Below are 23,811 nucleotides of genomic sequence, written 5' to 3'. Positions count from 1 at the left end.
ATGCTTACTATGCAATTGTTTACATCCTGCTGCTGCTTAAGCAAACAGTATTTATATGTAGCCAGAGTACAACCCTCCGGTGTCCCCTTCCCTTTTTGCCACATAAAATTGCATACTTTTATTTATATCTACACAAATACAAAGCTTTTCTTTGCAAAGGGCTTAAAGGCTTAGACAACAGTCTTGTTTTTCCCTTTTTTTCCCTCTCCTAAGAGGTAAGCAGTGTGGTAGCAGGAAGGATAGAGAACTGTAGCCCAAACTAGCAGCACACCATTTGTTCATTGTTTTGGCTTATAAGCCCTAGCTGTCAGAGTTTTGTAAATCCTATCCCTTGCCTAAGCTGGCTGAATTGCCTCCCCGCTCCTCGCTGGTTGCAGAGCACTTCCTCTGCCTGCAGAGGAGTCTCCTGCCTGGGCTCTGTTCGGCTGGGGCCTCGGCTTCTGCAGTCCTGTCTGCTGCGCTGCAGCCCTCCTATAGCCTCAGGGACTTAGCCAAATGCCTGGTCTTTCAGCCAGTACCTGGGAAATCTGTGTGTCTGGGCAAGCATGGAGGCACCCTGCGAGACAAGAATGCTACCTCTGGTGAAGGATGAGCATTTTGTGGTACCAGGGTCACTTTTGTTGTGTGAGCTTAGTGGTGATGCTGCAGTAGCTTCACCAACATGCTGTGCAGAGGAATCTGGCGTTTAGAAATATGGTGCCCATCTTCCTCAAAAGCTGTTGCTCTTGCTGGGGCAGTCGTTTTGAAGGGAGTGTGGAAGGAGCATGGTAGGGTGGAGTCTCTCCTTGGAAAGAAGTAATGTTTAGTAATTAAATTTAGTAATTAAATCAGCTGTCAGGGTCAAAGACCTGCAGAGCTGTTTGGAGCTATGTAAGCAAGTGAGGGGGGGAGTGGCGGCTCTGGGCTCTTGGCACTGGCACAGTGAGGTGCCCAGGAGAAACGGGTGTACGATGGGTGATGCAATGTTGCATCACTCCTTCCCATCTGCCACACTTCAGAGCAGCCTGAGGCAATATAACTTACACATGGTACAGATTGATATAGACTCAGAGAGGGGCATTAAAGACATTCCCACACATCCCCTGTTTCTGTGTGAAGTAAGTGTGTGCAGGTCTCTGAACATGCATGCTCATCAGTCACAGTGCCAAAGGCAGGCACCAGTGTAAAGCTGGTACGCGTGAAGAGCAAAGCACGTCCAGTGGGCTTCCTGCATGAAAAGCAAAACAAAAAGCACTGGCAAGATTCTCATGAGAATGAATCGCATCTGATTGTGGTTATAGTTGGTGATATTGGCAGCAAATATTTCAACTTTCACACTTCTGTTTATTACGTTATGCTGTCAGCTACTTTCCGTGTCAGTGACAGGGTATATGCTTTGCCCTCAGTATCTCTAGCAAGAGTACTTATGAACTGATTTTGTTTCATCTTATTTTGTTTTTTCTGGTAGATTGTTTTTTATTGGTCAGAAGCCATTTTTTTGCTGTGCTAACCTTGTTTCTCCCTGCGTAAAGCCTTCTTTATATGAGCATGAGCTGGTATACAAACTCTGATCAGTGAGGAGCCACTGTTGATGATCCTGTTTTAAATACATTTCATGTGCTACTTTGTGCTCTGTTTTGTCAGTTCCTTTTTTTCATTTGAAAAAACTCTTCCAGATGGACCCTGCTGTGATACTTCTCTATTGCTAAACCACTTGTATACTCTCAGCCTTGCTGCCTCAGCCACCCAAAATGCATTGGATGGCTCAGTAGAGGCTGTTCCAGGTTTTGTAACCATTCTGGCAAAAAAGAAGGGCTGGAGTCTGTGATTCATAGACTTTCTAGTCTTAGTCTTCATCAGTGATCACTGAATGAAAGATGAGGCTGAGCACCGTATTTGCTTCTTAGAGGGACAGATGGAGAATAAAATATATTGTTGTGTTCATGTCTTCATGTGTGAAGTTGAGAACGGGAGCAAGTAAATTGTGTCTATCTCAGTGGAAAGGCAGGGGAGGATAGAAATAAGTCTTGTAATCAGAAGAGGAGATGCTGAGACATGGCTTTTCCCCTTATAAATCTGGATAAATAACATGTTGGGTTGCATATTACTGAAATGCCTTAGTGAGAACTTCATATGAAAATTTGATTAAAATGACTATGACCAGGTTTTACATTTGATTCTGATTGACTGGAGGGGACATGTTGGGTGGAGATGATGAAAAGCAATGTAGGTGAAAATGTTGATTCATCAATATGCTTTTAGTGAGAAATGTGTATGACCAGTAGAAAAAGGATGTCTGATTGTCCCTTCCCTCAATTTTTTGCAAACTAAAGTATTTGACATCTTCTTTGGTTTAGTTTCCACAAATAAAAGCCAAGTGTGACAGTTAATACATAACACTATTGATAAATATACATACACCTTTAAACAAGAGGATGAAGGGAATGATTAAATCAGTGATTCCCAAACCATGGTCTGCAGCTAATATGCAAAGCCATAGTTAGCATTAGCAGTTCTGAGCTTCCCATCTGTGTACACCGGTAGTCTGCAAGAAAATCTGACATTCAAAACAGTTTGAAAGATTCTGTGTTAAAAATTAGATAATTGAATGAATGAAGTTAATTCATTCACTTAGTAGCTGAAATGATCAGTGACTCGCTGACAGCTGCCATTAAGAACTTACGAGGACTTCTATGGTCCTGAAAATCTGGAAGAGAGTAAGCACTTGGTTCACCTTTTTCTATAAATAGAGGTGTCAGCTTATGCTGATACAGAATGACCAAATTTATTTATGAATCAGTTTGGACACCAAACAGATAGTAAGGCGATCACTAGCTTTTTGTTTGAGAGGGTAACTTGCAAAAAGGATCATAGCTTAAAAAGAAAAAAGCTTCAATTGCTGTCCATGGCCAGATAGCAGGAAAAAAATTTCCAGCTAAAGGTTACTTTGGAAAACTCTGCCTATGGCTTCTATGGTTTTAAGAGCATGTATGCAGACATACATGCCTGGAGTAGTTTAGCTGTGCTTACCTTGCCACATAACAGGGAGCAGGAGTAGGTCTCCTGTGGGGAACCTTTCAGCACTGCATTTTTCTGCTTGTTGCAGAACTGTTTTTCTTCCTTGAGGAAAATTAGTGGGGAGAACAGAACTGGAAGCTTGCTTTGAAGGTTTTGAAGGCTTTTTGACTTGACTGGTAACTAGAGCCATATGCATAAAGAGAGAATAATTATTCTCTTGAGAACCTAAGCTGGCCTGTTGTTCATTTTACATCAACACCAGCTTCTATACTTGTTTTACTCAAAACGAATGACTGAATTCCCATTGTCTTCAGTACTGTTGCTTGGAAGTCTTAGGTCTGGTCTTTGGCTTGCATCTCTCTGTGTCTTTATGTATGTGTGAGGTATTATTTATCTGCAGTGTAGGTGTCTAAAAAGCATATGCAGGAACATCATACTAGGGAAATTGTCAGTAAATCAGAGCAAAATCACTGTTCCCTTTTAGAAGAGACACTGTATCATTTGTTGGAAAAGGGCAACAGCAGAACCAGCTTAGTTTTCAAAACTTGATTTTGTCTTTGTTAAGAGAAAATTCTTTTGCTTTATTAGTTTTTTTTCTTCTTTCCCCTCTCCCCCATAATTCTGATCATTACCAGGATTCCTCCTATGTATTCACTTGATGCTTCAAGAAGTTGCAAGCTCCATTACTGAAGGCAGCAGAGACCTATAAGGAAAGACTGAAGTAACAGGGGTTGCTTCATGCCATAGGTTGCTGAGGAAAGTCACAAGATGTCTTTAAGCGTTGCTGCATAGTAAAAAAGGAGTATACTTTTACTGATTTCCATGATCCTAGGACCAGCAGTGATGGCTTTATACTTCTGCAAGAGCAACAGAGGCAAGACATTAGCAAAAAAGAATACAGCAAGGCAAATGAAGAATTAAAACAGATCTCCAAGACAGGGTGCAGAATCTTAATGGGTGGAGACTTTTAAAAACAAGTTAAGACACCCTCTTTCTCCAAAGCAGGTAGATCATGTGTACTTTGTGTAACAGCTGTGTGCTGTTATCATAATACAGAATTAGGGCAGAGTACTCCAACAGCTTTGCTACTTTGTTTAGCTTTTGTTTTTAAGATTAATAAACATGTCAGACAGCAGTAGATAAATAGGTAACCTGCATTACTTGTACAAAATGTTATACAAATACAAGTTTGCTGTTTTGTTTTCTTTTTAGAGAAGGAAAGCATCCTTTCATACAATATCCAGCAATCCTTATCTTAACTGAGATGCTGCCAAGTCACAATTCAGGGGACAGACGTGTGAAATTAAATCCACACTGTGCAGAGCCAACACAGTGGCTCCTCCAGATCTGATCCTTCATGTTTATCCTACGCACAGTTACACAGCTACTATTCAACGTGATCATCTGAGTATGTTTTGCTATTAAACAAATGAAAATACTTCCCTGTACTGAATGAGACAATTTCTCTGATTGTAGTTTTTGTTAACTACTGTACTAGAAATATCCACCATATCATCATCATCATCATCATCATTATTATTGTTGTTAAGGAATTGTCCTTCATTCCATGCATAATTATCATTTCACAAGTTAAAAACATCATCCCTCCCTCATGTCATAGTTTATAAAGCACTCTGTGCACAGTCAAGCAGATCCCCAATTAAATGCAATTGCTATTAAAATTAAGAGAAATACACTATTACTGTTGATTTTAGAGGAACAAAATTCTGGGGAGATTTAAAAAAACCCCAAAATAGTTTTATCTGGACAAAATAATGTACAATTATTAATATTGCACTTTTTGTACAAGAAATCCTAATAAATATACAGAAAAGATATACATTTACATACATAGAAAGACATTCTTCTTTTTTTAAATAAAAAGTTACACTGATGCTTAGCAACACTATTTCTTGAAGACCCATTTGTAGTAAAAGCGGTCACTGCCAGATGTGTTTTGAAGTAACCCAACTTGAGACAGTTTAATGTCATGAACCTGGCACTGACCTCAGAAGTGGACTCCCAGTTTTGCTGAAAAATCCACGTGTCATGGAAGCTGTAACACAGCAGTCCTTGAACAGCATTTCATTAACGTACCACAAGGCCTGAGCCCCACTGGGGGTGACAGGAGGGGCACAGCCAAGCCTTTAATTTAGAGATGGTCTTGAACCAAAGCCTCAGATCCAGATAGCTCTCCTTTAAAGTTTCACGATGCTCAAACCCCATGCTTTGCAGAATTCCTCTAATTTTAAGGCGCTATTCTGAGCAGAGCAGAGAGTGCCCAGGAACTAAAAGCACTTCACTGGCTGAATAACCACTACAGCTGGCCAGGGGGAAAGACTCACAGACAGCATGCAAAGTCATACTGTGGGTGTGATGTTTGAACCTCACTTTTTAGATCATATCTTCAGGGTGTTACATATGGGCTTAAAAATGTGCTGCTTTATAGCACCTGTTTTGTTGTAGGAAGCAGCTGGAGAGGAGCAAGTTTGTTAAAAATTATTGGCATTAGTCCTCTGGGGCTGATGCTGAATTCATTCTGTTTCTACTGAATAGGAATAACCACAAGAAATCAGAATACAGCTTTTTTCTACTACTTGTCCAAAAGGCTTGGCTGCCAGGAGAGAGAAATTTCGCATTAGCAGGATAGGGAAATGCACTTCCTCAAGTTCTCTTCCAAAACCCCAGGTCTGAAAGCAGCTCTGGGAACTGTTACTCCTCTCTTTTCAAAGTAAGTGTTAGTCGGATGGAGTATGCGAAGTAGCTCCTGTTACCACAGAGAATTGCTATCTTTCCTGCCTGTGCTCTCTACAGAACAGCATTTGCAGGTTTGTACTACAGTCTGTCAATAGCAGATGATACTTTCTCTCCTTCTCCTGGATAATAATTAACATCATCACCTCACCTCTGTGCTGAGGGCAACCCTCCTATCCCCAGTCCTCCCTCACAAGCACAATCTGGGAACATTTTCAGATGTGTTTTAGACTCACTCACATTACACACCATTGTTCAAGTCCCCCAGACACCAGATCCTCAAAGATCATGAGGATCTCCCATTGAAATAATTTGAAGGCCTGGCATGAGAAGGAGAGAGAGGTTTAGAAAGAAAAAAGAGGAATCCAATCTTGGATGTAACAAATAGGTTTATAAAGCAAACTCATATGCTTATATTCTCAAAGTAGTCTAAGATAGATGAAGTATCTGTATACTGCATAGCGGAATGTTTAGTTTAGCCTTTTTTTTTCCTCCAGTACCCCATGACCTGTCAAGCTGTTTAATTATTTGTTTCATATTGTGGTCATCCAATGTGATGCTAGGTTTTTACTGTGATCCACTTCCCCATCTGTCCGTTGGTGTATCCCCAGGCATGTACATGGATTATGGGACAGCCCCGCTCCTCTCAGGCCCATTGCTGGTGGCATGGGGCTCAATGACTCTTTGTGGTCTACCCTCATGACCGTGTTTTGCTGCATTCTGTCTCCCAGATTCATAGAAGGGAAAACTTGTCAAGTCCCTTTACAAAAATGATTTGGTAAAAGGTTTTCTTTTTTTTTTAAAAGGGAAATAAATAAATAAAATGAAAAAAAGAATTCCATTCCATTTATATTTTCTGTAAAAGTCCTTGCCTCAATGAAGCAAAGGCTGTGATCCCCTTGTTCCTCCATTTTCATTGCTTTTGTCTTCAAGCTTTTCCACAAGTCCCACAGCAGCGTGACTTGAACTGGGAGAGCTGGCAGAGTTTGAGCTGCTTCACTTTCTCACAGTACCTTGTGGTGTCTCTGCACTCCACTGCCGAAGGGGAAACAAAAAGGAGAAATGATGCTGAAGCAATGAAAGAAGGATTTCTTACCTGAGAACATTTCATGGGGTGGCTGAAAGGGGGACCAAGACAGCTTTGTGTTGAGAAGTCTCACTATGAGCATGAGCTTGACTTGCTGCAAAGACTGAGTGGGGACTTCAGGCAGCCAAAGACTCAAAGGAGAACATGGTGGGCAGCCCTTACTTTCAGAGACTGGGAATACACCAGCTTCTGAGGCTGCTCTAACACTCTGTCAGTTTGTCATGTACCAGCACTTTAGGGAGGCTCTAGGAGTTTCATAACAGTTGTTAAACCAAAGATGAAGTAGTAAATAAAACTGGAAACTTGTTTTAACAGAGTAGCTCAAAGGCACTTTGGCCAACCTTTTGCATTTCAAGAGACAGTGTGTGGGAGTGCTAGCCTGGCTGACCAGGTGTTGTGTTGTGCTTTTCACATCTGTGTCGCAGAACACAGCCCGGGGTGGAGATGTTAAGACACTTTTTGAACTCCCCTAGGACTTAGGTCCTGGTATCATTTGGACAGTTTTTAAGGCCCGCAGCCTCCTGCTTTTGAGCTCCAGATTGGAAAACTGTCCAGTATCCCTTCAAGACCTTGGGTGTGTTGTTGCCTGAAGGACTTCCACTTTGCATGCTAAGGCTGGAAAGGGGATCCTCACAGAGCAGTTGTACAGCCCCGTCCAGTAACGTCTGTGCCAAATAACTCCACTGTTGTCTAGATGTGGGACATTTCTATATAGCAGGAAGAGGCTGGAGGGACAGTGAAGGTCTTGCTTGGTACCTGTAAGCTCCCTCAGCCCTTCCATTTCCATTAGGGAACCCCAAACTCAGCTCACGGGTTTGGACCTATGGAGTCCACTTTGCCTTTACCAAGAGGGAGTGTCAGAGCTGGCGTGGCCGTAAGCAAGCGCAGGCAGGTTCTGCTGCTGCTTCTGTGGCAATTGCACAGCAACCGGCTTGCATCCTGGAGGATAGGATCTGCCCATCAAAATCAGCACGTGAGGTGGGAGCCGGGGCAAATGAAAAGATCATGATTTAAACTTGTGCTGCCTGGTGTTTCCCAAGCGGACATTGCCATAGTGGGGCATCGTTTCCAAAGAGGCACATCATCTGTTCTTTTTTGTTTTTTTTTAAATATCTGTAACCTTTCTAGTCCTTTGGCAGGCCCAACTAGTTGCTTGCCACCTGAAAGCAAGCAGCCTCCACTCCAGGAATTCCCATCATCAACCTACCCACTGGATTTAGACTTACTGTATTTTAACTATAGCCAGCAGTCTGTGATTTGTGTTTTTCTTTCTGTCTGTACAATTATTGGAAAGTTAAGACTGCATCAGCCATTTCACATGCTATTAGCAAGGGGACACAATCCCAGTGCTAACACCATCACCAACAAACCGCAATGGGTGCCATTCCCCCTGAGGTGCTGAGCACTGAGCTTTCGACACTGCATTTTGCATATATTCAGGCTGGAGGTTCCCTAGGATGCCCAGCTGCAAGGTTCAGTGCTGCATTTCTGAGAGATGGCTCTGCCTTCTTCCCTCCCCATGCACCGCACTGCCTCCCCTCCTCTCAGCAACGTACTGTTTTCACAGGGTGTTATGTTGCAGCGCTGCCAGTTTGCCGGCCGTGGCCTCCAGGTGCAGTGATGCTCCAGCACGGGCTTGTTGGTGCGGACGTGCACGCAGTCCACACGCCGGGACTGGAAGCCATAGTTTCCACATGTAGCCGTGCAGACTGTCCACAGGCTGACCCTCCAGTGCACGCCACAGACATCGGTCCAGCAGTTCTGGGTGCTCAAAGGCCTGTGGGCAGGAGGGAGGGAGGGGTGACCTGTCACCATGCTGCCCAGGGAGCAAGTGCACGCTGCTCCGGGTGTCATGCAAGCTCCAGGGACAGCAAGCCTTGCATATCCCAAACATAATTCACTCAGAGCACCATATGGGTCAGGTCTTCAATGGGTGCAAGTGGGGGTAACTCCAGTACACTGAAAGGCAGTTTGTAACTGCACTCAAGGACCAGACCCTCAGCAGGCACACACTGGTATAGCACTACTGGAGCTAAATGACCATTTGTACTATTTGAGGATTTGGCTGAAATATCCTCTTCATGAAGTGCCAAACCAGAGGTCCACTGAAAAGATGCAATGAGTGAAGTGGCAACCAGTAAGACCCAGCAGGGCTTTGTAACTTTTTTATGGCTTTACAGCCAGCGGGAACAAAACTGATTCCCTGAAACCCTCCTTTTCCCTTCAATGCAGTCTCACAGAAGATGCATAGGTACACTTGGTTCCCACCTATTTGTCACACAGATAATGAAAATGCATGAGTGGGAGCCAAAGAGCCAATTATATTAATTTTCAGAAGACTTTCCAGTTGTTGGTCAACAAGTGTTTTTTTCTGGGGCTCATAGGAACAAATAATGAAGCCTGGGCTTAAGCCTGGTGAGATTTGTACCATTTAACTGTACGGGTTGCAGCATGACCTCTTCATTACATAGGGGAAAGCCAAAAATAGTCAGTTAAGTCACTAGTCCATTCAACATCTCTGCAAAGGGTAGTGGTTTCAAACATAAGGGATTCCTGTCCTACCTTGGTAAGGCACTGCATTGATCCAATGACACAGAAGTCCCATCTTTGGTCTGGCAAAATATCTGTCTGTGCTGTACAGCCAGTCGTGGTCCAATGCAAGGCCCGTTACACTGTGAACACAGAAAAATCACTTAAGGGAGGTAAAAGGCAGGACATGTTCCCCTTTTATAAGACTGCTGGTGAAATAAAATGCATACTTCTGTGCAATGACTGTTGAGCTTTCGAGCACTTCATGCAGCTCTGCAGGCTTTGAATGCTGAGTGCGCAGTCATCTTCTGCCCTACCTCACCCTCCTCCAGCAGCATTAAAACTGCATTTCTATATCTGCTCTGTAGATTTCATTACCTCTTCTCTTCAATAGTTCAATCTTAAATACATCTGTTATGGCAAATAAAATGCTCTCATGTCATTAGCCAAGAGCCTATGATCCGTACAGGAAATTTCAATACACTCCTTTTATTGTACATCTTGCAGTTTGTACTATGACAATTTATGGGCAAATAGTTAATAACCAAGAATGCATTGAACCAAGAACATATTCCACTCCATTTAATGATTTAAAAGCATTGCAGGACAATAAACAAAAGCAGCAAGCACGACGCACACAGCAGATCTGCAAGCTTGCTCCAATACTGAGCTTATCCTAACCTATTCAAGCTTACCAATCACATGCTTACTGTTTAACTCTTTTAAACCTCTCCTTTGATTAAATCGTAATTAGCTATCGGTATGAAGCATGTATTTGTGTTCTTTTAAAATTATATCAACTGTTAGGAAACAGTTTCTTTTCTAAGTATCTGGAAATTATATTCAAGAACAGACTGAGGGTTGAAGAAAGGGACCTTAGTATGAGGGAGGAATTTTTGCCAAGGGAGGGCTGCTGACTGATCCCGCTGCCACCTCTGCCCCCCATCAACAGGAGCCCTATTACACAGTATGATGCACTGCTCACATAATACTCCCTTCCCACTGCTATTTCTTCCCTCCCTGACAACTGGGAGAGAGAAGCAGTGACTGCCGGGTTTTCAGTTGCTCCCAGTCGACCTCCTGGTTGAGCAAGGTGGATGGAAATGTCATTCGTTGAAGTATGTGGAGCACTTCTGCAATATCTGCAGGTGCTGGCAGTCCTCATCACCAGCAAGCTTGAGTCACTAGTTTTAAAACACTATGGGATTACATAGTCGAGATCAAAATGCCACTAACATTAAATGAAGGAAAGGAATTCATTCTAGAGGTAGGGGTAGAGTAGGTAGTCTGTTTATTTTCTCTGTGAGTTGGAAAAGTTGGTCACCACACCTGGGCAACAGGGAACTGATATCCCATGATACTACCGAGAAGGTCATTGATCCACTGAGCCACTAAGCCAGTGATATCTTCCTAATTGTAATTAGATAACAGTCTTCTGGCTTGGAGACCGAGCTGTACAGAATTGTGTGGGACTTGATTTCTTTTTTTTAAGCTAGGTAGAAGAAATGTTATATTATAACGCACAGAGGTTAGGTCTAACAAATTAATTCAGACTTCTTTGATTGTCTCAGCTGAGTATGAGGTAATGGGGAACAATATAGCCCATAATGATCTACAAAATAAGGATGAGGTAATTGGCTTTTTGCAAGGATAATCCAGTCCTTACCTGGAATTCCACAGGGAGTGACAATTTGCTTCTTTCATATAAAAGGATAATTCCAAGCTTTACTCATAAGTGTAATACAATAACTCAATCACCTTTCATGAGAGAAATTTCCAAAATACATGGGCAAGAGTTAAATGAAGTTGTTTTCAGGTAGTGAACAATAGCAAGATCTGGTAGCTGAAGACACTTTTTACTACCAACATCGTAAAAGAACCTGATGCAGCGCAATGTATTGTGCATATTAAGCACATTTACCCCAAGCAAATACAGAATGCATGTGGTTATTAATAAGAAACTATCGTATTACTCTAACCTCTAATACAATGAGATAGCATTTGCCTTTGTTTTCAAACTGACTTACCACATGCTAATTAGAAAAGGAGGAAAATATTTCATGATAGCTCACTATGTGTCAAGACTGATAGTTATTACTCTGGGTTATTATTTTCTTAGCCTCTTCTTGCATGGTAAGAAGCCTCGCTTCTATACATTTACCTGACTCATAATTTCAATTAGATGTATGACTACTTTGGATTTGTCAACCTGCTTTTTCTTTTTCCCTTTGAAAATGTTTATTTCACCAAAAGTGATATTAAAGTAGTATTGGTTTCTGGCTTTAACCTCTAGCAAGATTGGCTTCTGTGGTTTTAACCCTGTGTCTCATGCACCCTGGAATGCTATACCCTTGTGTGAATCACCACTCTGGAGATCTTTGGGCTAAAATCTGTGAGTTTCTACCCCTAAGTCTGGACTGTGGTGGACTCATCAACCTTCACATATGGCTCAGTCAAGGTGGAGTGGAGAGAAAAGGGAGGAAAGCACATAGCAATGACTGGTCCCAGGTTATAATTGACTACATATTGACAAATGTCTTTTCAGGAAACCTCATAGCTCACAGAGAGACAAAGACAAAACTCTTCTGTGGATTCCCACAATAAAGCGATTTAACTCTAAATACTTGGAACATTTGGTATTTATGGAGTGAAGCTTTTTAACAACTGATCATTGTATGAAGCTGCAAGGAGAGAATTTGAAGATCTGCAAAACAGCATGAAGGAGTCTGAAAATGCTTTTAGCCCTCCATTCTGCTTTTCATCATGAAGCAAATCAAGAAAGCTCCCACTTTTTGGCATTCTCAGGCAACATCAGCAACTTTGTAAAACTGGGTTATTATGCAACTCCCCCACCCCAAACCTATCACAGTCATCAGCCCTGACTCCTGCCAGCCAAAACTGAAACACACTCACTGGGTGGTAAGGGGAATTAAGACTTGGAGAAGACTATTTCCCAGATGTGTCACCTGTCACTATAGAGAGGAGCTGCAGAACTTTCCACTGGGGATGATACAGGGGTCTGCAGTAAAACTCCTGTTCACAAGCAGCGTTTCTAGGGATCGCAGGAAGCTACAGAAATCCAAGCATGCAGTGCATGAAATATGGAGTTGAAAGAGCTGAGCAAATTAGTTGCCTCCTCAAAAGCCTGCAGACCATAACCTAAAGATACCAGGGTGCAAAATCACTCCTCTCATTTTCTGTCACTTTTTTCTAGCCCACACTATGATGCTGTCCTTGGACTGCTGGCTTGTTCCTTACCTGGCCCCAGGAGGAGGCTACCCACTCAACACAGGGCTGCCTGTTACAGTTCTGTGTGTCCACAGGACGCTTGGACACCTGGGCACAAGCCTCATTCGACACTGGGGCAGAGCTGCCTTTTGCTGTCAGGCGCTGACATGTCACTCGCCGCATCTGGATGCCTCCACTGCAGCTCCGTGTGCAAGGAGACCACGATGTTACCATCCATCTGTGAGAGAAAGGAAAACAGGTCAGGGAGCAGATACGTGCCACCATCTGCAGGATCATTGGTGTCAACAGGTCTTTATGTATTTGACCAAAAAAAGGCAACAATGGCTTGGTTCATTTAGGGTGTGATCCTGGAAGGTGCTGAGTGCCTCAGCCTCCCATAGTAGTCACTGAAAACTGCTCAGAGGATGAAAGCTGAGAAAAGAGAACATTTTTCATTAAATTCTCTTCTCAAGGCTCTTTGGGCCCAGAAATAATTTTCTAGCCCTTAAGGCGGTTTTTAAAAGCTTAGTACGTATTTCTAGCCCAGGCACAGGGTTTGGGCATGGCTGCTTTTACACCACTGTGCCACGGAAGCCTCAGTCACAGGCTACACTGACAACGTCAGCAATGACTAGCCCATTTACACCCCTTAGTAGGGAAAACTGTCTGTGTAAAGTTGCTGGAGGAGCTCACAGGCCACTTTGAACTTGCTGCTGACAGAACAGCCAAAAGCCTGCTGGGTCCTGCTGGTGTCTGCCTACTCTGTTATGCCCCTGACAAGTGGGATCATCCAGAAAAGCCTGAAGGTTGCTCAGGGATAAGGTCGGTGCATAGTCAGCCCAGGGACAAAGAACACCTTTCTTCTTTCCTCTTGAGCTCAGACCATGCATCTGGCAGCTGAGGCTGAGGCTCTGAACCCCCATGTGCTGGGGTTTAAAAAATCCAGTCTAACTAGTAAAATGCCTGTAACAACAGAAAATAATAGCCCAGGTCCAAACTCTTACCAAGATGGACAACCCATTTTGTCTCTTTAAGGATCATTAAGTGAAACACTCATACAGTTGGGTTTGGGAAGGAGGTAGGTAGGAACAGGAAGAATGGGACTGATTACTAGTTTCCTGAAGAGTTTTATGGTTAAGTCAGCAGTTTGCTTCATTAAGTTTCAGGACACTTTGTAGGATTTGTGTGTTACTGGGAGAAAAATAGTGCCTATCACGTCCCTTACCAGCGGTGTTTATGATTACTTTACAAAATAGGCAATAGGTGTTCTCCAGTACCATGGAGAGGCATAGAATCATAGAATCATAGAATCATTGAGGTTGGAAAAGACCTCTAAGATCATCAAGTCCAACCATCAACCCAACACCACCATGCCCACTATACCATGTCCCTAAGCGCCTCATCTACACGTCTTTTAAATACCTCCAGGGATGGGGACTCAACCACTTCCCTGGGCAGCCTGTTCCAATGTTGAACCACTCTTTCAGTAAAGAAATTTTTCCTTACATCCAATCTAAACCTCCCCTGGCGCAACTTGAGGCCATTTCCTCTCGTCCTATCGCTAGTTACTTGGGAGAAGAGACCAACACCCACCTCGCTACAACCTCCTTTCAGGTAGTTGTAGGGCGTGATAAGGTCTCCCCTCAGCCTCCTTTTCTCCAGGCTAAACAACCCCTCAGGCAGTTCCCTCAGCCGCGCCTCATAAGACTTGTTCTCCAGACCCATCACCAGCTTCATTGCCCTTCTCTGGACACGCTCCAGCACCTCAATGTCCTTCTTGTAGTGAGGGGCCCAAAACTGAACACAGTATTCGAGGTGCAGCCTCACCAGGGCCGAGTACAGGGGCACGATCGCTTCCCTACTCCTTCTGGCCACACAATTTCTGATACAGGCCAGGATGCCATTGGCCTTCTTGGCCGCCTGGGCACACTGCCGGCTCATGTTCAGCCGGCTGTCGACCAACACCCCCAAGTCCTTTTCCGACAGGCAGCTTTCCAACCACTCTTCCCCAAGCCTGTAGCGCTGCATGGGGTTGTTGTGGCCGAAGTGCAGGACCCGGCACTTGGCCTTGTTGAACCTCATACAGTTGGCCTGGGCCCATCGATCCAGCCTGTCCAGGTCCCTCTGCAGAGCCTTCCTACCCTCGAGCAGATCAACACTCCCACCCAACTTGGTGTCGTCTGCAAACTTACTGAGGGTGCACTCAATCCCCTCATCCAGATCATTAATGAAGATACTGAACAAGACCAGACCCAAAACTGAGCCCTGGGGAACACCGCTCGTGACTGGCCGCCAACTGGATTTAACTCCATTCACCACAACTCTCTGGGCCCGGCCGTCCAGCCAGATTTTTACCCAGCGCAGAGTACACCTGTCTAAGCCGTGAGCCGCCAGCTTCTCTAGGAGAATGCTGTGGGAGACGGTGTCAAAGGCTTTGCTGAAGTCCAGGTAGACCACATCCACAGCCTTTCCCTCATCCACTAGGCGGGTCACCTGGTCGTAGAAGGAGATCAGGTTGGTCAAGCAGGACCTGCCTCTCATGAACTTGTGCTGGCTAGGCCTGATCCCCTGGTTGTCCCGCACATGCCTTGTGAGTGCCCTCAAGATGAACCGCTCCATAATCTTCCCCAGCACCAAGGTCAGGCTGACAGGCCTGTAGTTCCCCGGATCCTCCTTCCAGCCCTTCTTGTAGATGGGCGTCACATTGGCAAGCCTCCAGTCGTCCGGGACCTCCCCCGTTAACCAGGACTGCTGATAAATGATGGAGAGTGGCTTAGCAAGCTCCTCTGCCAGCTCACTCAGCACTCTCGGGTGGATCCCACCTGGGCCCATGGACTTGTGAGCGTCCAGGTGGCGTAGCAGGTCGTTAACTTCTTCCTCTTGGATTATGGGGGGTTTATCCTGCTCGCTGTCCCTGTCTTCCAGCTCAGGGGGCTGAATACCCTGAGGATAACTGGTCTGACTATTAAAAGACTGAGGCAAAGAAAGCATTAAGTACCTCAGCCTTCTCCTCATCCTCGGTGACAATGTTCCCCCCCGCATCCAATAAAGGATGGAGAGTCTCCTTGGCTCTCTTTTTGTCATTAATATATTTGTAAAAACATCCATTGCTATTCCTCAGTCTTCTGCGTGTGATTGACTCCCGTGGTCACAGAAACAAGTACGTAGACAAACACACTCCCAACACAGCAAAAACACTGCTACTTTTTTTCATGCTGTTTGGTGAGGTTGAATCTGAAGTTTCTGCACCCCTTGTAAAGCTCTGCTCTGCTTTTCAATCAGCTTTTATTTCCAAGCTTAAATCTCAGGAGTTTCTCAGGAGCTGAGGGAGGACTGTGGGTTGCGTTACAGTTCAGGGAAGGTATAAAAAGACATAAACCATTCCCACGGAATTTACTGCCATCACCAGGGAAAACTGCTGCTAATGAGCATGTTTCACATTTCATCAAATCTCTTTTGGTTTCCTTCTTATGACTCAGCTGGCAACTCAGAAAACATTTGCCTGCAAAGAGGGGTAGGAATATATTTTAAAAGGTAATGAAACAGAACCTTGCCATATACCAGAGACACAGCAAGAGTGGTAAATCTGGCCACTTACTTCTCATCAGGTTACTTAGCACCTCTCCTTGCCTCAGCTTAGACTCTCTTTTTTAATACAAGTCCCAAATCACTGTTGAATGAGAGAAGTTGTACTAAATTTCTCTTGAGGTCCTGACTACTTTTAAGTGCTTGTATACTGAAACACACCATGTCCACAGCGGAAATAAGGGAGAGGAGGGAGTAAAAACCCAGAAAAATATGGAAAAGCACATTTACACATCTCAGCTAAGGAGCTACTGAATTGCAGAAGTAGGACATTTTTAACATGGAGGGAGTATAATACTACACTGACTCTCTGGACAGGCACTCAGAATGTACTCTTCTTTGCACCAAGGGGTGTCAAAGAAGAAAAATGTTTTATGTGGAGAGCAAGCAGCAGAGGAAGACCTAAGTGTAGTCAGAAGACTTTCAAACTGTTCTGGCTCCTTTGTGTTTAACAGTAGCTAAAAACCAGAGCATTACAGGGGCAGAGAGTTACAAACCTAAGGAAACCACAAGCTAGCAATCTCCAAAAGGAGGCAGAACTCAGTCTTACCCCCCCCATGCCCACTAGATCTGATGGGATGCACCTATTTTACAAAAGACATTTCCACTCTGCTAAGGGAATTCTTTGCAGCTGCAGCTACAGTCCTGCCCGTATTGATGTTCAGGCAATGCAGGAACTCAGAATAAAACCCCAAAACAGCTGCTAAACCTAGCTTCTTGTCTGTTATATTGTTGGGATAAACTGGTATGAAGCCATGTGGAACACAAAAGAGATATGACCCTACAGTTCTTGGGTGATGAAACTCCCATATGTACAGAGCTCAGAACCAGCATGATATTTACATCCAATATAGGGTGAGGCTGGAATCATCCAATACAACTCAAGCTGTGAACTTTGCTAATAAAGAGTAGGCAATAGCCTCTGTATTATTTTCTAACCTAATTACTGGAGGAGTAAACTCTCTTTCTACCATATACTGTCAATGTTTTCCACAAATCTTGCTACAAATTCCCAACTGTCTAGGTTAAGCACTCATAAATTCCCCTTTAGCCATGACTTTTCTCCAGACAGGTGCCACAGAGGCTGCAATGGCATGATGTCCAGTGCAAAGAACTCTTCAAGCACATCTTAAAAGCATGTATGACATTTTAACATGAGGCAGACGAACCGTGAAGGGCAGTCTCTCCTGTTGCATGCGATGGGCTGCAGGGCTGGCTTGGGTTTCTCTCTGCAGTGGGATATGTTGACTTCGGCCCCATCCAGTAAGCACCTCAGCTGGGGCAGCTGCACCCCTTTGTGGCCACAGGAAGCCGAACAAGCCATCAGCTTGTCCACTGACCACTGGTATTCTGCCAAAAAGTGTGGGAGAGACATGTTAACACTCAAAAACTGCCAGCAGGAGACCCTTAGAAAAGAAAGAGTCAGAGATGTTCTCCCCGATGAAATATTTGGACTTGGTGTCTCATGTGAAGGGGAGCTACCTATGCCTACAAGGCACCAGGCAATGAACAAAGAAGGAACAGGATTCCAGCTGATGTAAGCCACTGACTGTCTTTGGTGTAACAAACCCAATTTTTTGGTGCTTAGAAGCATCAGGCATGGAAAGTCAATGACATGGTAGAGCAGTTAAGTGAAGCCAGATGCCAGTGATGCAGGACATTGCATCTATATTTTTAAAGGGGTGTGATTTAGTGAATATGTGGTTAACTGCAGTTACCAGCAGTATCTATGATTCTATGATCTTACAACAGTGGGTTTCTGACCAGGTAGATCATACATACCATCCATCCTGAAGAAGAATGGGGGAGTTGCAACACACTTAAAATTTTATGGCAAAATTTAAGGAAAAGTTAAATTCTTCTCCACTGCATCCCTGACAATTGGAGCAATGAAAGCTGCATATTCTGTTCCAACCCATCCGCACTGCTCTGTTCTGTGGCTTTATCACTTGCAGCTTATTTCTAGGGTAAATATAACAGTTGCAGCATTTTTGCAAGTGAAGGGTTTTCAAGCAAGAAGAGACTGTGAAACACTGACTTTAGCAGATTAACAGAGGGGCTTCTAATTTTAGGGGTTCAAACTGTGACGCCTCTGTCTTGAATTTCTGGACAAGAAAATTGTCCAGACTCAACAAGCATAAGTATAGCTTGAACCAGTAAGGTGTGTTTTATGCTCAGCAGGCCAGAAATATCAGGTGTCATTTTGGTAAAGTAACACCTAAGACACTGCAAGGTACCTGGTAGTCCTGCAATTGTATATCCATGGCAGTAAAACATTAAAACATCTATTTCCTGCTGCGCATGACAGTCCTGGCTTCATAGAGGAGAAATCGAGGATGAGAAAGGCAGTGCAGGGAAGTCCATGGCAAGAGCTTCACAGGGCAGCATGACTGAAACTGGAAAGTTACCTTGTACAGCCAGGGATGTTTTTTGTGTGAGTGAGCCAGCCTCATTCTGAGCAAGGCAGCTGAATTCACCATCAGGAGCATCACTGATGTTGAGTATCTGAAGAATCCGGTCCGATGCCAGGAGGCGATGCTGCAGACTGAGAGGCTCGCCAGAGTAAAGCCAGGTGATGTTTGGGGTTGGATGACCATCCACAGCACAACCTAAAAAACAGGGACATGAAAGAAACCTGCTGAGTACTGAACTTGCTGCAAAATTACATGCTTTGAAGTGGTCAAAATTAGGGGAAAAAGTCGATTCCATCCTGTTTTCTCCTCATTCTCTCATAATGAAAAATAGGAATACTGTGGTAATGAATACCTTCTCAACAGCTGAAAAAAATTATCCAAAAGCCAGTTAATCAGCCATATGAAAATCTCAGATCAGTTCGGAAATATTTATATCAAGCCTTCTAAGGTTCCCATTATTTTGGATCATCCTCATTTTAGTATTGAGGAAAGTGGGATAGGGAGGTTACACACCTAGCATAATCTCAAGGAGCATGCTTGAACAAGCAATACAAACAGAACTTGGTCTCCAAATCTCCTATTTAAACCACAGGGCCATGTTCCTCTCTTCTTTTTTATATTAGAAATCAGAAGTTTTTGTTACACAAAAGTTTACACAAAATTTTTGTTACACAAAAAACTGTTGAAAAACAAAGAGATAAAATTGAGCCTTTAGAGGTTTTTTTGTCACAGCAATGGGCAATTCTCCAAGCAACAACCAACCAAAACCCAAAACTGAAAAAAACCTGCTGTTCTGAAGCATTTTATGGGTATGCCTATGGATCATCAGCACAGCTGATGAGGTTTAGGTTCACAGTGAGTTCTTTGCCTGTTGAGTTGAGGGAGAGTATCTGTAAGATACTATTTCCTGTGGTCCTCATACCAGCTGCACACTTTTCCAGTTTCATGACGAATTGCAGAAAATTTGTGAGACTTGCATATCCTGGGAAAGATAGTTAAGTTGCCTTACATATTTCCTGGGGAAAAAAGAAAGAACTAGGCAATTTCTGTAGTGCAACCCATCTGCACCAGTTGCAGGGGTGGGGAGCCAGAAAAGCCATGCGCAAGGGATGGCATATATTACTTGGACTGCTTGTGGCTTAGGCTAGTCCTGCACGTCCATGCATCTCACTGATATATGAAAGGTCTGGCTAAGTTTCTGTGAATGCAGTCTATACTGATTGTTAGTTTGTTATACAGCAGCTTTACACTGTTTTGTTTGTATTAGTATGTATGTGTAATGAATGACTTCATTGTATACATAATCCCTTCTGAAAGAAGTGTACTATATAAACAAACATAACATATATACATGAACATTCACATTAGCACTGTTCAAAAGGAATGGGATAAAAAAAGGGAGAGTACAAATTTAAAATACTAGAAGACGGAAGACTGTTCTAAGATTATCAAAAGGGACTTCAGGGCACTGGGGCGACTGGTTGAAGGATCGGGAGCACAGGTAGTGTTTTCCTCTATCCCTACAGTGGCAGGGAAGGATACTGAAAGGAAAAGGAACAGCAAAACACACCTGATCAACACGTGGCTCAGGGGCTGGTGCCATTGGAGGAATTTTGGTTTTTTTGATCACGGGGAGGTTTACACGGCACCGGGCCTGCTGGCGGCAGATGGAGTCCAGCTGTCTCACAGGGGGAAAAGGATCATTGCTCATGAATTGGCAGGGCTCATTGAGAGGGCTTTAAACTAGGTTCGAAGGGGGAAGGGGATAAAACCAGGCTCGCTAGAGATGAGCCTAGGGGTAGCGTGCCGATGCCAGGGGCGAAATCGATAGCCCAGCTCAAGTGCATCTACACCAATGCACGCAGCATGGGCGGCAAATAGGAGGAGCTGGAAGCCATTGTGCAGCGGGAGAGATATGACTTAGTCGCCATCACAGAAACATGGTGGGGTGACTCTCATGACTGGAGTGCTGCAATGGATGGCTATAGACTCTTCAGAAGGGACAGGCGAGGAAGGAGAGGCGGTGGGGTGGCCCTGTATGTTAGGGAGTGTTTTGATTGTCTAGAGCTCAACGATTGTGATGATGATACGGTCGAGTGTCTATGGGTAAGGATGAGGGGGAAGGCCAACAAGGCAGATATCCTGCTGGGAGTCTGTTATAGACCACCCAACCAGGATGAAGGGGCGGATGAAGCGTTCTACAAGCGGCTGGCAGAAGTCTCTCAATCGCTAGCCCTTGTTCTCGTGGGGGACTTCAACTTCCCGGACGTCTGCTGGAAATACACCACGGCAGAGAGGAAGCAGTCTAGGAGGTTCCTGGAGTGTGTGGAAGACATCTTCCTGACACAGCTGGTAAGTGAGCCTACCAGGGGAGGTGCCTCGCTTGACCCGCTGTTTACAAACAGAGAAGGACTGGTGGGAGATGTGGTGGTTGGAGGCCGTCTTGGGCTTAGTGACCATGAAATGGTAGAATTCTCCATTCTTGGTGAAGTAAGGACGGGGGGCAGCAAAACCGCAACCATGGACTTCTGGGGGGCGGACTTTGGCCTGTTCAGGACGCTTGTTGAGAGAGTCCCTTGGGAGACGGTCCTGAAGGGCAAAGGGGTCCAGGAAGGCTGGACGATCTTCAAGAAGGAAGTCTTAAAGGCGCAGGAGCAGGCTGTCCCCGTACGCCGTAAGAAGAATGGGCGGGGAAGACGACCGGCCTGGCTGAACGGGGAGCTTTTGCTGGGACTCAGGAAAAAAAGGAGAGTTTACCACTTGTGGAAGAAGGGGCAGGCGACTCAAGAAGAGTACAGGGATCTCGTTAGGTTGTGCAGAGAAGAAATGAGAAAGGCAAAAGCCCAGCTAGAACACAATCTGGCCGCTGTCGTTAAAGACAACAAAAAAAGTTTTTACAAATATATTAATGACAAGAAGAGAGGCAAGGAAAATCTCCATCCTTTATTGGATGCAGGGGGGCAACATTGTCACTGAGGATGAGGAAAAGGCTGAGGTACTCAATGCCTTCTTTGCCTCAGTCTTTAACAGGCAGACCAGTTATCCTCAGGGTACTCGGCCCCCTGAGCTGGAAGACAGGGACAGCGAGGAGGATGAACCCCCCCATAATCCAAGAGGAAGCAGTCAATGACCTGCTACGCCACCTGGACACTCACAAGTCTATGGGGCTGGATGGGATCCACCCGAGGGTGCTGAGAGAGCTGGCAGAGGAGCTCGCCAAGCCGCTCTCCATCATTTATCAGCAGTCCTGGTTAACGAGGGAGGTCCCGGACGACTGGAGGCTTGCCAATGTGACGCCCATCTACAAGAAGGGCTGGAAGGAGGATCCGGGGAACTACAGGCCTGTCAGCCTGACCTTGGTGCCGGGGAAGGTTATGGAGCGGTTCATCTTGAGGGTGCTCACAAAGCATGAGTGGGACAACCAGGGGATCAGGCCTAGCCAGCACAAGTTCATGAGAGGCAGGTCCTGCTTGACCAACCTGATCTCCTTCTACGACCAGGTGACCCGCCTAGCGGATGAGGGAAAGGCTGTGGATGTGGTCTACCTGGACTTCAGCAAGGCCTTTGACACTGTCTCCCACAGCATTCTCCTAGAGAAGCTGGCGGCTCACGGCTTAGACAGGTGTACTCTTCGCCGGGTAAAAATCTGGCTGGACGGCCGGGCCCAGAGAGTTGTGGTGAATGGAGTTAAATCCGGTTGGTGGCCGGTCACGAGCGGTGTTCCCCAGGGCTCAGTTTTGGGGCTGGTCTTGTTCAATATCTTTATCGATGACCTGGATGAGGGGATGGAGTGCACCCTCAGTAAGTTTGCAGATGACACCAAGTTGGGTGGGAGTGTTGATCTGCTCGAGGGTAGGAAGGCTCTGCAGAGGGACCTGGACAGGCTGGATCGATGGGCCCAGGCCAACTGTATGAGGTTCAACAAGGCCAAGTGCCGGGTCCTGCACTTTGGCCACAACAACCCCATGCAGCGCTACAGGCTTGGGGAAGAGTGGCTGGAAAGCTGCCTGTCGGAAAAGGACTTGGGGGTGTTGGTCGACAGCCGGCTGAACATGAGCCGGCAGTGTGCCCAGGTGGCCAAGAAGGCCAATGGCATCCTGGCCTGTATCAGAAACAGTGTGGCCAGCAGGAGTAGGGAAGTGATCGTGCCCCTGTACTCGGCACTGGTGAGGCCGCACCTCGAATACTGTGTTCAGTTTTGGGCCCCTCACTACAAGAAGGACGTTGAGGTGCTGGAGCGTGTCCAGAGAAGGGCAACAGGGCTGGTGAGGGGTCTGGAGAACAAGTCTTATGAGGAGCGGCTGAGGGAACTGGGGTTGTTTAGCCTGGAGAAAAGGAGGCTGAGGGGAGACCTCATCGCTCTCTACAACTACCTGAAAGGAGGTTGTAGCGAGGTGGGTGTCGGTCTCTTCTCCCAAGTAACTAGCGATAGGACGAGAAGAAATGGCCTCAAGTTGTGCCAGGGGAAGTTTAGATTGGACGTGAGGAAAAATTTCTTTACTGAAAGAGTGGTTCAACATTGGAAGAGGCTGCCCAGGGAAGTGGTTGAGTCACCATTCCTGGAAGTATTTAAAAGACGCGTAGATGAGGCACTTAGGGACATGGTGTAGTGGGCATGGTGGTGTTGGGTCCATGGTTGGACTCGATGATCTTAGAGGTCTTTTCCAACCTTATTGATCCTATGATTCTATGAGTCTATGATTAAGGAATAATTCCATCAGCTGATATTTCTTTATTGTCATCTCCATGTCATTTGATTACTATTTATTATTCACTGAGATAAATAAGGATGTGAATACGATGCCTTTGTAGCTGCATTACACAATGAACAGACACTGCAATGTGACATTTTTGTTACTGTTCTTCCTTTCATTCTTGTCTGTCCACCTGAAGAGATCCTCAACTAACTTATACTCAGCAAGTACTGTTCCTGCTAAAGAGGTAAGATGGTCTTTATAGTTGCTGCAATCAAGATTTTATTTAAATATAAATTTTTTCCTTAAGAATTTATCTATACCTTACTGAGGTGTCTGTAACTGCAAAAATAAAAATACCATTTTCATTAAACTACCCAGGAAGGCTGAAGAGTTTGATTTCCAAACATCGTCAAAATCAAATCCTTGAGACTTGAGGACTACATTACTTTGTTTAGGAACCCTTGTTGACCTTTTGACTTTGGTCACACCCCTAAACTAACAGTAGGGACTGGGTTACTGT

The 23,811-nt window shown here is 44.9% G+C and overlaps 1 protein-coding gene across 1 annotated transcript in view; it reads right to left on the bottom strand.

Moving 5' to 3' along the window:
- Positions 1 to 4,765: 4,765 nt before the first annotated feature.
- ADAMTSL1 (ADAMTS like 1) overlaps positions 4,766 to 23,811 on the bottom strand; it is a 202,176-nt gene continuing 183,130 nt past the window's right edge. Inside the window, exons 24-29 of the mRNA XM_076362419.1 lie at positions 18,589 to 18,789; positions 17,350 to 17,530; positions 12,626 to 12,833; positions 9,401 to 9,510; positions 8,395 to 8,615; positions 4,766 to 6,786 (exon numbers count right to left, since the gene is read on the bottom strand). Coding sequence (XP_076218534.1) covers positions 6,680 to 6,786; positions 8,395 to 8,615; positions 9,401 to 9,510; positions 12,626 to 12,833; positions 17,350 to 17,530; positions 18,589 to 18,789 — 1,028 coding nt within the window. The 3' untranslated portion in view covers positions 4,766 to 6,679. The remainder of the gene's footprint in view (positions 6,787 to 8,394; positions 8,616 to 9,400; positions 9,511 to 12,625; positions 12,834 to 17,349; positions 17,531 to 18,588; positions 18,790 to 23,811) is intronic.

This window comes from Aptenodytes patagonicus, chromosome Z, assembly GCF_965638725.1.
Source record: "Aptenodytes patagonicus chromosome Z, bAptPat1.pri.cur, whole genome shotgun sequence".
Taxonomy (NCBI): domain Eukaryota; kingdom Metazoa; phylum Chordata; class Aves; order Sphenisciformes; family Spheniscidae; genus Aptenodytes; species Aptenodytes patagonicus.
The sequence above is the reverse complement of the archived record's forward strand: the minus strand, read 5'-3'. Positions and strand labels throughout refer to the sequence as shown.